Source organism: Manis javanica, chromosome 13 (genome assembly GCF_040802235.1).
Source record: "Manis javanica isolate MJ-LG chromosome 13, MJ_LKY, whole genome shotgun sequence".
NCBI classification, from domain to species: domain Eukaryota; kingdom Metazoa; phylum Chordata; class Mammalia; order Pholidota; family Manidae; genus Manis; species Manis javanica.
Genome location: NC_133168.1, coordinates 61,844,781 through 61,858,217, shown reverse-complemented (window position 1 = coordinate 61,858,217; position 13,437 = coordinate 61,844,781). Strand labels below are relative to the sequence as shown.

The following is a 13,437-nucleotide window of genomic DNA, read 5'->3' as shown; positions in this document are numbered from 1 at the left end:
CAAAACTGGACAGCTACATGTAGGAGAATGAAACTGGACCATTGTGTAACCCCATACACAAAAGTAAATTCAAAATGGATCAAAGACCTGAATGTAAGTCATGAAACCATAAAACTCTTAGAAAAAAACATAGGCAAAAGCCTTTTAGACATAAACATGAGTGACCTCTTCTTGAACATATCTCCCTGGGCAAGGAAAACAACAGCAAAAATGAACAAGTGGGACTATATTAAGCTGAAAAGCTTCTGTACAGCAAAAGACACCATCAATAGAACAAAAAGGAACCCTACAGTATGGGAGAATATATTTGAAAATGACAGATCCGATAAAGGCTTGACGTCCAGAATATATAAAGAGCTCACATGCCTCAACAAACAAAAAACAAATAATCCAAGTAAAAAATGGGCAGAGGAACTGAACAGACAGTTCTCCAAAAAAGAAATACAGATGGCCAACAGACACATGAAAAGATGCTCCACATCGCTAAATATCAGAGAAATGCTAATTAAAACTACAATGAGGTATCACCTCACACCAGTAAGGATGGCTGCCATCCAAAAGACAAACAACAACAAATGTTGGCGAGGCTGTGGAGAAAGGAGAACCCTCCTACACTGCTGGTGGGAATGTAAATTAGTTCAACCATTGTGGAAAGCAGTATGGAGGTGCATCAAAATGCTCAAAACAGACTTACCATTTGACCCAGGAATTGCACTCCTAGGAATTTACCCTAAGAATGCAGCAATCAAGTTTGAGAAAGACAGATGCACCCCTATGATTATTGCAGCACTATTTACAATAGCCAAGAGTTGGAAGCAACCTAAATGTCCTTTGATAGATGAATGGATAAAGAAGATGTGGTACATATACACAATGGAATATTACTCAGCCATAAGAAGAGGGCAAATCCTACCATTTGCAGCAACATTGATGGAGCTGGAGTGTATTATGCTCAGTGAAATAAACCAAATGGAGAAAGAGAAATACCAAATGATTTCACTCATCTGTGGAATATAAGAACAAAGGAAAAATTGAAGGAACAAAACAGCAGCGGAATCACAGAACCTAAGAATGGACTAACAGGTACCAAAGGTAAAGGGACTGGGGAGGATGGGTGGGTAGGGAGGGAAAAGGGGGGGTAAGAAGAAGGGGGGTATTAAGATTAGCAGGCATAATGGGGGGGTGGGAGAAAGGGGAGGGCTGTACAACACAGAGAAGACAAGTAGTGATTCTACAACATTTTGCTATGCTGATGGACAGTGACTGTAAAGGGGTTTATAGGGGGGACCTGGTATAGGGGAGAGCCTAGTAATAATATTCTTCATGTAAGTGTAGATTAATGATAACAACAACAAAAAAAAGCAGTTCCTGTGTGGTGACCTCCAATGAGCTCTTCACAATGGTATAAGGGGCATATCAAAGTGTGGGCAAAGGGTCTGTTTGTGTTTATACAGAGGATCAAAGCCTAATTTGGCTACCCAGAAAATGAACTAAGATACGATATGAAGAAGAACTTCCAACATCAGCACTCTCTGGAAGAGTTATACCTGAAAATGATCATCAAAAAACCTCAACAAAGATCCAGGTGCTGCTACAGTTGTAGCTGCATTCATCCCACTGGTTCCTGGACTTGCCATGGGAATGAAGAAGGAGATATCTAAGCTGGCCTGTGCATACAGTAAAACAACAAATTTGACTGGATCTATACTGTTGGAACTCAACCAAGAATTAGGAGAAGTGCAAGTTGTAGCACTCCAAAATCGTACAACTACAGACTATCTACAATGGGATGTGAACAGTTCCCAGGAATGGGTTGTTTTAATTTGTCTGATTTCTCTCAGACTGTTCAAGTTCAGTTGGACAATATCCATCATATCATAGATAAATTTTCACAAATGCCTAGGGTGCCTAACTGGTTTTCTTGGTTTCACTGGAGATGGCTGGTAATTATAGGTCTGCTTTGGTTATGTAACTGTATTCCTATTATGTTAAAGTGTGTGCAAAATTTAATTAGTAGTTTAAAACCCATACATGCTTAAGTTACTCTACAAGAAAATGTCAAAGAAATAATCAATCTTCCCATGTTTTCTTCCATCTGCTACTTCTATAGCTTTTCTTCTTCCTTCCTAATTACAATCCTTAAATAGAATTCGTGCCTCATATCAAATTTACCAAGTATCATAATTCTTCCAAGTGGTAAAGATACCTCAAGACAAATGCTGGGCATAGAAGCCACAGGGCATAAATCTGCAAAGAAGTAAAAAGCTAACCTTTTCAAACAATATTGCTTCTCTCTCACTTACCAACTTTACATTTCCCTGTAGGGCCCCGGAAGATGGCTGGTTAGCCAGAGACGGGTAAGATTCCTCAAGGGAGGAACAACCTAAGACAGGCACAGTCGCAGGGGGGCCATCAGGTGAGAAATTGGGGATCAACAGAGGTGAGGCTTAGAACCTCACTCCCCCCCTGTTTTGAGAGAAATCTTCTGCATCCATGGATGTTTTATTGCCCTTGTCTAGCTTGGATTAACACTTAGTCTACAGGCACACACCTGATCATCTACATTTGCTCTCTTACAACACTGAACTATGTTTTCTACCTTTATCTTGCATCTACCTACCACTTCAGCATTTTTAAAAAAAAAAATAATAATAATAAGGGAGAAATGTGGGATTCACATATAAATCAAGTATAAAAATCAAACAAATATTCATATTTGACCTGATTGTTTATAGTTCATAATGCGTGATCAAAACTGAAAGTTTCTGTGATGACTGCCCTTGTATAGTTCACCATGTAAAAACTTATTCACTATGTAAGAATTTGTTCGTTATGCTTCAGAAGATTGGAGACTGATGAGAATTAGGCTTGGGGTGGATTAATGATTGTGCATTGAGCATTGAGTCCCCTATACAGAATTTTATTGTTGTTAACCATTTGATCAATAAATATGAGAGATGCCCTCTCAAAAAAAAAGTATAGAGAATATAGTTAGCAAATATTGTAATAACTTTGTATGACAGATGGCAACTACACTTACCATGGTGAGCATTTTGTAATACATATAACCATTGAATCACTATGTTGTACATCTGAAATGAATATAATACTGTAGGTCAAATATATTTCAATAAAAAAATTTATATACTAAAAAAAAAATTAACTTGAATAACAAGATTATCTGGACCCATCTGAAAATAGAGAGAAAAGGATATATGTATGTGTGTGTGCGTGTGTGTGTATTTACTTAATTTGCATGCTCTGTTTTATGTACCTACTATAGAATATTACAGAATGCTCGGATACAGAGGAATATGTTTAAAGAGTTGGCTATGGATCATGAAAATCTGGAGATATAGTTAAGGAAACATGGAAGAGGTCTACGAAATAGCTAAGGATGCTTGCAATTAAAATGGGATACAAAAAAACTTGTAAAATGAACAGCAAATATTTAAAAATGATAGTGTTGGGAAATTGTCTCACTCCTCGTTTTTCAGGATATCACTGGTTTTAAAGCATCCTGTGCAGTCTTATCCAAATCATCAGTTCAGAAAGCCTTCTCTCTTAGCAGTAAATATATAACCTTTACAAGAAAACTTCCCATGCATAAGGACATCTAGTTCATTCTGTATAACACATGCTGGCAATAAAGATGTTCAATATTTAGATGATGGTGAAGTTACATTCTACAACCTATTGATTTTCCATTTCTAATAGCCCCATTTTATTAACTCCAATGATTTTTAATTCCGCTATCAAAAGTAAGCCAACTGTTACTCTGATTGCAATGAGCTGTTTCAAACTATCATTCTGATTATAAATGAGTAAACTGTATGTTGCAATTAGAGATACCTGGTATATTGCAAAGGAGTAGCAATAAGTTTGATAGTCGAAAATAGAATGGTAGGCTTCTACATAAAATCCAAGATCACAGTTACCATTTTATTATTTTTAAGTTATACACATTCTTCATTAGTTTCCTGTCAAGAATGGAACTTTATATTGGAAAGGCTGAAAAATATTTGCATGACATTTAACTATAGTGCATTGGGACTGTTTTTAAATAAATATAAAGCATTGGTAGAACACTGTTCTTTCCAAGTTATTATCTTGAAAGGTCATAAACTTACTCCCATCATATATTGAATTATGGATTGACTTTTAAAAAATTCTAAGTCATATTATCCAGGACAGCACTGCATCAGAGGTGAGCATCTTTCTTAAAGTTGTCACCTCCTATAACCAGAGGCTGTCACTGTAAGGCTTGGCATTTAGCTAGTTAGGAGGAGTCCCTGCGTATGTTAAAATACTTTTAAGATTTCCACCATCAGCCCCTGAAGGATACATTGTTCTTTGTGATTGGTTCTTTCATTTGTACATTAAATGACATTACTGTATGAACTTTGCAAATATGCCTCAAAGTCTTCTTGCCCAAAGTCAACTTTCAGAGTTTGTCAAGTGAGCATCACAAGACTGGAACAAGCCAACTCGACAGCATCTCTTGGTGGCATAGGAGCTCCCTTTCTGAAGGGAAAAGCCAGCATTTCACCCACTGCTTGGCAAGGGAGTCCAAGCCAGGAAGGGCTTTGGGGAAACAGAGCACAGCAGGATGTAGAAAAAGCCAGCCGTCTGGTCCCCTCCCTTTACCTACTGTGGTCCGACCTCCACAGTTGAACTTGTGGGACATTTTGACTCACAGGGTGGGAACTAATCAGAGGAAGAGTAGTTGCCAAATCAAACAAAACAACTGCTTCCTGCTTCATTGTTTTTTGGGTGGCACATCCCATTTCTTTTTTGGAACATGTTTGGCTATAAGAAGGAATAAAAATGCCATTGTGAAAATAATTTCATCATTGTAGAAAAAGCCCTGATGTTCAAAGAAGGTATGGTCTTGGTTTCTTTTTTCCATTTTAATAAAGACTATGGATAGAAAAATAATTGCTTATTTTCCCTCAGAAGTTAATAACTATTAATTTACTTAAGTCAATAAAAGCTCTCTCGGTCTACCAGAAACTTACGGAATAGCAAGAATGAGTATAGCGCTTAGCACGTGCCAGGCACTATTCTAAGTGCTTTTGCATATTGAGTCATTTTCTTGTTACAGAAACTGTGAGGTAGATCCAATTATATCCATTTTGCAGATGAGAAAATTGAGGCACAGAGAAGTAACGTGCCCATCAAATGGCTGAGATGTGGCAGAGTCAGGATTTAAACCAAGAAAGTGGGGCCTGAATTTGTGTTCTTAACCCTGTGATAACCAAATGGTTACTAAAAAGCAGGAAGAGAAATGCTTGCCTTTTCATAGGTGACAGTTCACTCATCTCTCAGTATATCAAAGTGTGATTTTTACCTAGTTCTCCAATGTGAAATGAGGGGAATTAAAAAATACAGACAGCATGCAAACTCCTTTACTTCTATGGTTTTCAGCAAAAAGAATGCATTATGGGTTTAAATGAGTCAAATTAATGAACTATTATTCTCTCTTGTGGAAACTAGATGGTCATCTGCATTTACAATACCTCTTTTCTACCATAAAAGGCATAGCAATGGAGCTGGGTAAAGGCTCTTATTTTCAAAGAAAGGGATTAGGTCAAAGGTGAAACATCCCTGGAGTTAGCTGAGAAAGAAATTGAGAGAAATCTGAGACGAGCTCAGTGGGACTTGGTTTCCACAATTCTCATATTTAACCATGAAATTAAAATTAGGTGCAGGTCTAGATTTTCATGGTCATAAACAGGTTAGTCAATGAGTTCTAAAAGTTCACATACTCTTCTTGCTACTCCTTTTAAAATGTCCGAAGGACCTGAGAATTAGGACAGCTGAATAAACTTGCTTGTTTATTAAATAATGGGTAGAAGAGTTATGAGTTGACTCAGAAGAAAGACAGGAAACATGGTAATGTGGGCAAGGGCATTACAAAGTTTACAAATGAAACCAAATCTCTACAACTTGAAGATTTTTGTTAACCTACTGTAAGTCACTCAGAAGTGAAAGCAAGACACCCCCATGTGAATTCTCTCATTTTTTCCCTCTATTCAGAGTTCCACCCAATGATGCTGGCTCAAGCAGCTAGTAGGAGAATATTTTAAACAATAGTTAGAAAAGTAAACTAAGATGTGAATGGTTAAGACCCAAATACATAAAAGGGATATTTATAACAATGTTTATTAAACTAACTTGAAGAATAAGATTATTGTGTTTTTAAATTACTCCATCTCAGTGCATGAAAGGAATGGTTTACAGAAAAACAAAAGTAACATTTCCAAGAATGTTATTACCTCTAGTTTCGTATGCATTTTCAGCCTTGACATCTGTCTTTACCAACATAACCAACACAGTGTTGTTCAAAATTAAGTTTTGACCCAAACTGGTCTATGGAGATTCAGACAGGAGTTAAGATAAACTCAAAACAAGCAAACCAACACCAATCACCAGTAAAAACATTTATCTTGATATTTATATATTTACCAACATAAAATCAGTTGGTCGTTATGTACATGTATTAGTATTAGTACTCTACATTTACATACATATGTGCATTGTTAGTATCAAGTACAAAGATGTAACTTAAATTATTTTTATTGATGAAAAATACACAAAAATGTGACTGAACACTTGAATTTGAATGTTTATTCAATGCTCAGTGCTTAAAAGTATTTGGAAAAAATCCCAAAATATATTCTGATGTTAGATATTAAAAGTGAAAGTGTTAAGGAAATTAGTGAATGTTAAATATCATTTTAATAAGTAGGGGAGGTGAACAGAAGAAGATATGCATCTAGGTAGGAATATCTCTTAGCATAAGCCAAATAAAGAATCCGAAGTTGAAAGACTCGTTTTTCCCAAGGTCAATTTCATATTAAATTGAACAGAATCCTGAAAAGTTCAGGATAGGGTAAATGAATTTAAGTTTTCATAACAAGTTCATACTATCATTCAACACAGAACTGACTTCCTCCTAGAGTTTATTAGGAAGTCTTGGACACTGACCCTACAGTTAGCTACAGCGTCAGTTCCTTATTTGGCGTCAGGAAGAGAGAAGAGGGCAAGGTGCCAGGTAATGACCTCCCACAACTTTAGCAGGTGTATGTCCTTCCTGCAGAAACATTGGACCGCATGAGAGTGAGCTGGGTAGGAATTGCTGGGCCTCAAGCTGCTTTTCTCTAAAGTCTGAGGTCCACAGGGACCTAAGCAACGTGCCGCAGGCTGGGGCGCAGAAGGTCTTCCCAGGGTTTTCGGGCGGGGGCCTGACTGCTAGTTGAGGCAGGGACAGCAAAAGCAGCACAGGGTCCGGCCGGGGTTCTTCTTCTCATAGTGCTCGGCCTGGTGCATGCGCACTTTGGCCTGGCCGGTGTACTCCCTGGCCTTCTGCACGTGGGTCTCAATGACGTTCATGGTGTCTGCCTGCCTCTCCATCAGCAGCGCCACCTGCCGGAAGATGTCGTGCACCGCAGAGACGCGGCTCTCCAGGTGCAGCAGTTCGCGGTGCCGGCTCTCTATCTCATTCAAGGCCGCACGCGTGCCCCTCATGTCGGCCATCAGGTTCTCGGAGAACACGTCCCACCTGCCCTCCTCCAACATGTCCTCAATCTCGTCGCCTGAGATGTCCTTGCCCATGATCTCCAGCTGGCGCTGGATGCGGACCTTGCAGTTGTCGCGCTGCTTCATCTCGGCCTGGTTGTACTCGTTCATGGCGTGCTGGAGGGCTCTGATGAGCACGTCATAGTGTGCGCGCGCCATGTGCACCACGGCAGAGTTGGCACCGCGCTGGGCCTCGGCTGCGTCGGTCTCCACCTTCATGGTGCGCAGCTTGCTGTAGATGTTATTGCTCCGGGTCTTGATGTCTTTGGCAATGGAGTCGGTGTCGCGCTTGATGCTGCTGAGCCTCCGCATGGACGTGAGGAAGCGGGTGTTGTGCTTTCCTAGCCGCTTCACATCGACCATCAGCTGCTGGACTTCATTGTGAATGGCCTGGATGTCTTTTAACAAGGACTGCAGGATGGGGTCTGTCTCGAACACGATGTCCTCGTGGGGCAAGTCAAAGTCATTATCCCCATCTGCGGACTGCTCATAGTGCTTGGTTAACTCCCTAAATTCTGAGAGTCGGTCCTTCATTTTGCCTGCAAGCAGAGATACTGAGGTTAAATTCCTCTGGCCAGTTAAATATTTGCATTGAGGGAACTGAAGCTTAAAATAGAGAAACGTTCTGCTCAGCACTACCAATTCTTCATTCCTGGGTGTAGGTAATAAAAGCACTGAAGGAGCCATTATGTTCTATGAAATTTTGCTTACAAGTAAAGGACCAATGTGACTGAGAGGCATGAACATGGTTGTATATTACAGCTTACAGGCATCTGTAGTTTAGTATTACAGGGACCTAGAATTCAATCAGCAATTTAAAATTTTAGAATGCATTGGGAACCAACTCCTTTCTCTTGCTTTACATTTCCTAATAATTGCAAATCGAAACAGACACAGGAAAAGGAATAATAAGAAAAGACTTGGTGAGCACTCCCAGTCCTATACATCCTGACAATTCTTAAAATAGTTACCATATAATCATTGTTTAAAATGTTTTCCCTTAAAAAATATCATAAAAGTAAACATACTTAAAATCAAACAACAAAATAAACACAGGGAATAATCTAATAAGGAAGTATAAAATTTGGAAGCTGAAATTTCCTTGCTCCTCTGCCCAGTATCAATGATACATACTTCAGTTTTGAGTGCTTGTTCAATATTCAGTGCTCAAAAATATTTGGGACAAAAATTCCCAAAATGTATTCTGATGGAAGATATTAAAAGTGAAAGAGATAAGGAAATATTTAAGTATGATTTTAATAAGCAGGAGAGGTATCCAGAAAGATATACAACTAAGTGGCAACCACACAGTGTAATCTAGATGCAGAGTTAGAAATGAAAGACATTAAGTTTTTTCCAAGGTTCCTGGTGGTAATGATCATTAACACAAAGTTCATACAGCAAATTTTAATAATAAAACACACTTCCATTTATCCATCACACAGCAGCAATATTTGTCCACTTTGAACGGCTTCTTGAAACAAGGTAGTGGGGTGGCTGAGGGACATCGCCACACACCAGAACATTAGGGTCTGTTTATTGGTCTCCCACTAGTTCTAGAAAGTCCCATGCTCTGTACTGCTTTCCTAAAGCCATGAAATATCTCTTTAGGGGAATCATCTCATTTATAATACAAAGAGCAAAGCACACTTTAATCATATAGAAAATGACCATGAAAGATGATGTTCTAAGATAGTCATTCCTTCTCAAGGCATAGGTCCTAAATCAGGTGAAGGCCTAAGCTCATTTGAAGGCTCCACAATCAGGTAAGGAGAGAAAGGAACAGTGTGGGCAATTACAGATTCTCTTTGGAGGTGCAGACAAGAAGGCAGCCTTCACCTTGCCTGGCCCAGCCCAACCCCACATGAATTGGTCCCACTGACTTAGAAGATGTCCTGGTTGCCAAGGAGCAAGCATTAGTAAAACTACAACAAAAAGTCAACCAAGAGGCTTCCATTTCTAAGAATGTTCCCCAAAAGGTTAAAATGATTCCTTGGGGGTAGTTATACCAAAATACAGAAGTAGGCACAGAAAGAGCATCAAGCCAACCTACATATCTAGTAGCTTGATTCTATACTGTTGAGATCCTGAAAAGGGAACTATGGTAAATGAGAAAGAAAAATCAAACAATTGAGACCTTCCTGTCTCTCTACGATAAAGAATAATGTGATAAACTTTGGTAAATTGTATTCATAAAGTTGCTAAAATAAATCCTGCTTTGGTTCACATGGAGATGAAGAATTCAAAAGAAAATTTACAACCAACTTCCCGAAATCTGCTTCTGCTTTCTAATTTTCTTTTCAAGCACACATATCATCTGTCCTGAGAACTGGATCCCACAGGGAAGGAAGGGGAAATTGCATTAGCCTTCTGCCATTGGGCAATAAGATTTTATGTATGAGAAAACACAGAAACAGAGATGATGGTAACTCAGTAGCTCTCAGACTTGAGGAGGCAACAGAATCTTCCGGAGAACTGCAAACATTGCAGATGCCTGGGCCTCTACAGTTTTTGATTTAGTAAGTCTAGAATGATCTCCAGGTGATTCTACTTCACACTCAAGTTTGTGACCCATTCCATAGATAATTATCATGGCAGCTTTTTATTCATAACATCACACAGTTCCAGACAACTTAAAATAGTCCTCCTCCTGCAGGCCATCTTGATGAGCAAACAATTGGTAAAGATTCAGAAAGATAGGAAGAGAAAGATTGAGAAAGCAGGTTTGTACCTACCTCAGAAGGTCAATGAGTAGAAGGGTTATAATATATAAATAACTCAGACACTGTGCGCTACAAAGAATTACCATGAAAGTCATTGTTCCCTGCTTGTTTCTAAGGGAACCAGTTATAAACACATCATAAAGTCACCTCTAATTGTAAAAGAGAGGCTTTGCACCTTATTTACTCTAAGGAGAACAAGAAAATAAATTGTCCACACATTGTTATGGGCTGAATTGTATCACCCTACCCCAAAATTTACATGTTGAAGCCCTAACCTCAAAACCTGAGAATGTAATTAGTTATACTTGGAAGATCAGATCTTTAAAGAAGTTAAAAGGAGGTCTTTACATAATCTATACATTATTGTACACTAAGCAATAGGTACACTAATCAAATATTGCCTGCTACCCTTTCCCTGTTTCACAGCAATTTGTTAAAGTACTTATACAAGTAGTGAGAAAGGTCAGACATGGGGATGCACAATGCAGAAGAGGGCAATGTACAAACCATGTGAGGTTTATTATAAGATCAATAAATTGTAGATTACAGGAAGAGACCAAATGCAAAAGCATGGAAGGCCCTTCCTGTTTGTATTTATGACAAAGAAATGTTTTAGGAACCTCATTCCCTTTTAATGTTAGTTCAGAAAGTTCAGGATTCTTAATGTATTAAAAAGCTACATTAATCAAAACAGTGTAATACTAACATCAGCACAGACAGAAATATTAATGGAATAGAACAGAAAATTTAGAAATAGATCCAGTCAGGGCACAATTAAGTTAGCATTTCAAATAACCGACAAAAGTTCTTGAGATAACTAGGGTTAAAATAAAAAACAACCAGAGACCGGCCTTGAAAATTCCCTGAGCAGACAAAACCAGTTTAGTCATACAAACAAAGCTTAATTTAGCTTAGTTTGCAAAGCTAACTAGACCTCAGTCAATTCTTGATCACGCCTCTGGAAGTCGTATTAAACTGTTTTCCAAAATTGATACAAGGTAACCACTCTGCTTTATAAAAGTATACCCCTGAGCATCACTCCATGTTTCAAGTTGAGTGCTCCTGGCTTGTAAACCGTCTTCTCAAAGCGTGCACAATAAACTTTTACTAATTATTTTTTTAGATACTTCAGATTCTTGTTTCAACAGGAACTGAAATACACATTTACACACACACACACACACACACACACACAAAGGGGCTTTGCAGAAGATTATCAGTTATTAAGAAACTAAGAAGATCTTGCCCAAGATAGATGCTCCAGATGAGGACTTTTGAGTAGTGACTTCCTTACCTCCAAAATGAAGTACCCATGTTCTGGTTTTCAGATTTTATAATCTGTATCTCTTTCCTCCTGATTTTATAACAACTTTTAAGTTCTTACTAAAAGAAAATGACTATTACATATCAGAATATGTCTTTATGTCTAGGTCCACCACTGGTTTCTACGGAGCCTCAGTGAGCCTTTGTGTAGGGACCACATGACATTTTCATAGAGCATCCCTTTCTCTGGGCGGATGCAGTCCTGCACCAGGGCACAGAGTCTACTGCACTGGCCATGGGATGAACTTCCCCTCTCATTCTTATGGCAAGTCACTCTTGAGCTGGGCACAATCTCACAACCCAGTGTGTGGGGGTGTCCTGAATACTCCTTTCTCAACCACCTTGTCCAGTCACGCCTGTCCAACCATCACCATCAATATCCCATAGATCATAGATTATAGTAATTTTGCAGTTACTTTCTAGAACACACCACAGTAACAACCCTTAAAGGGCAGTAAGTGTACTTTCCAAACAGGCTAATTCAGATCCATAAATTATAACTTCACTCAACTGCATAAAACCTGGCATTCTGCTCCATTTCTTGATTTAAAAAATGATACATCTAAGAGGTAAACATCATTCTTTAAACTTGTAAAACTTACAGGCTAAAAGAAAAGAGTTCTAAGATGTCATATCTTCTTGTCACTTGAAAGTTAATTAAACACAAAAACTTGTGTTGGATCTAAAGTGCATTGGCAAGAATATAGCCAATTCTTTAAGTCCTTGGGGTTCCCTCAAAGCACAATTTGACAGTTTGAAGAATGTTGGTTGAGACGGATTATAATCATAAAAGTCCACAGCTAGAAGAAATATTAAAGATGTTCATTGTTTCCTCTCTTCTCTAAAGCAAAAAGCACGAAGGAGTTTTTTCCAAAGCATTTTGGGGGAAGTCTAACCTTAAAGAGCAGTGTCCACTTCTCTTTCTCTCTACTCATCTGATGTTCCCTGACACTTTCACTTCTCAGTTCCCTCCACCAGACTTTTCTGCCAAAGTCTGAACAGAAGAAGGCAGTCCAAGCTGCACAGTCAATAAATAGCCAGTGGGCAGTCAGGAGTTTACTTATTCCCATATGCTTTCAGGTGTGTCCTGAAGAAATGCACTGGAAATCAAAGCAGTTGCCCCTGTATTCAAGACCATACTTTCTGCTCTCCACTAACACTCATTAGGTATTTGCAATATGCCAAACACAGCGCTCAGCACTGTGCATACCTGTTAGGTGCCAGTGTCAATCCTGATTTACAGGTGAGGAAACATGAGTTCTAATGAGTTTAAACAACTTGAACAAAGTCACACAGGTAATAAATATGGAGCTGAGATCTGAATCCAGAAAGTCTGACTTGAGAGCCTATACATGAACCACAGAGCTATACTAACTGCTTCTTCCTGAGCCTCCCCAACAAAGGTTTCAAAATCTTTCATCTTATTGGGAACTTAATCTCTTCTTAGTTCATTCCAGCTGCTATCATGACAAACCACCGACTGGATGGCTTATAAACAACATGGTTATTGCTCATGGTTCTAGAGGTGGGAAGTCTGAGATCAGAGTGCCAGCATGGTCAGGTTCTGTGTCTGGGAGGTACCCACCTCCTGGTTCACAAAGGGTCTTCTCACCAGCACCTCACCTGGCAGAAGGGACAAGCAAGTTCTTTGGGGCTTCCTTTACAAGGGTTCTAATCCCATTCATAAGGGTTCATGACCTAATCACCTTCTGAAGACCCACCCCTTGGGGGTTAGGATTTCAATACGAATTTTGGTGTTCAGACCATACCATTTCCTAATTGAGGTTTTATATTTGGAATAATTATTAGC

General features: G+C 38.9%; 1 protein-coding gene across 8 annotated transcripts in view; it reads right to left on the bottom strand.

Moving 5' to 3' along the window:
* The window catches only part of STX11 (syntaxin 11), a 43,087-nt gene that overhangs the window by 12,470 nt on the left and 17,180 nt on the right, over nucleotides 1-13,437 (bottom strand). For 5 of the 8 annotated variants that reach the window (XM_037022036.2, XM_037022035.2, XM_037022037.2 and 2 more), the window contains exon 2: nucleotides 6,150-8,120. The exons of the other annotated variants lie outside the window; for them this stretch is intronic. In XM_037022036.2, coding sequence (XP_036877931.2) covers nucleotides 7,255-8,115 — 861 coding nt within the window. In that variant the 5' untranslated portion in view covers nucleotides 8,116-8,120 and the 3' untranslated portion in view covers nucleotides 6,150-7,254. Of the gene's footprint in view, nucleotides 1-6,149; nucleotides 8,121-13,437 lie in introns of those variants that run through there. 8 annotated transcript variants of the gene reach the window in all.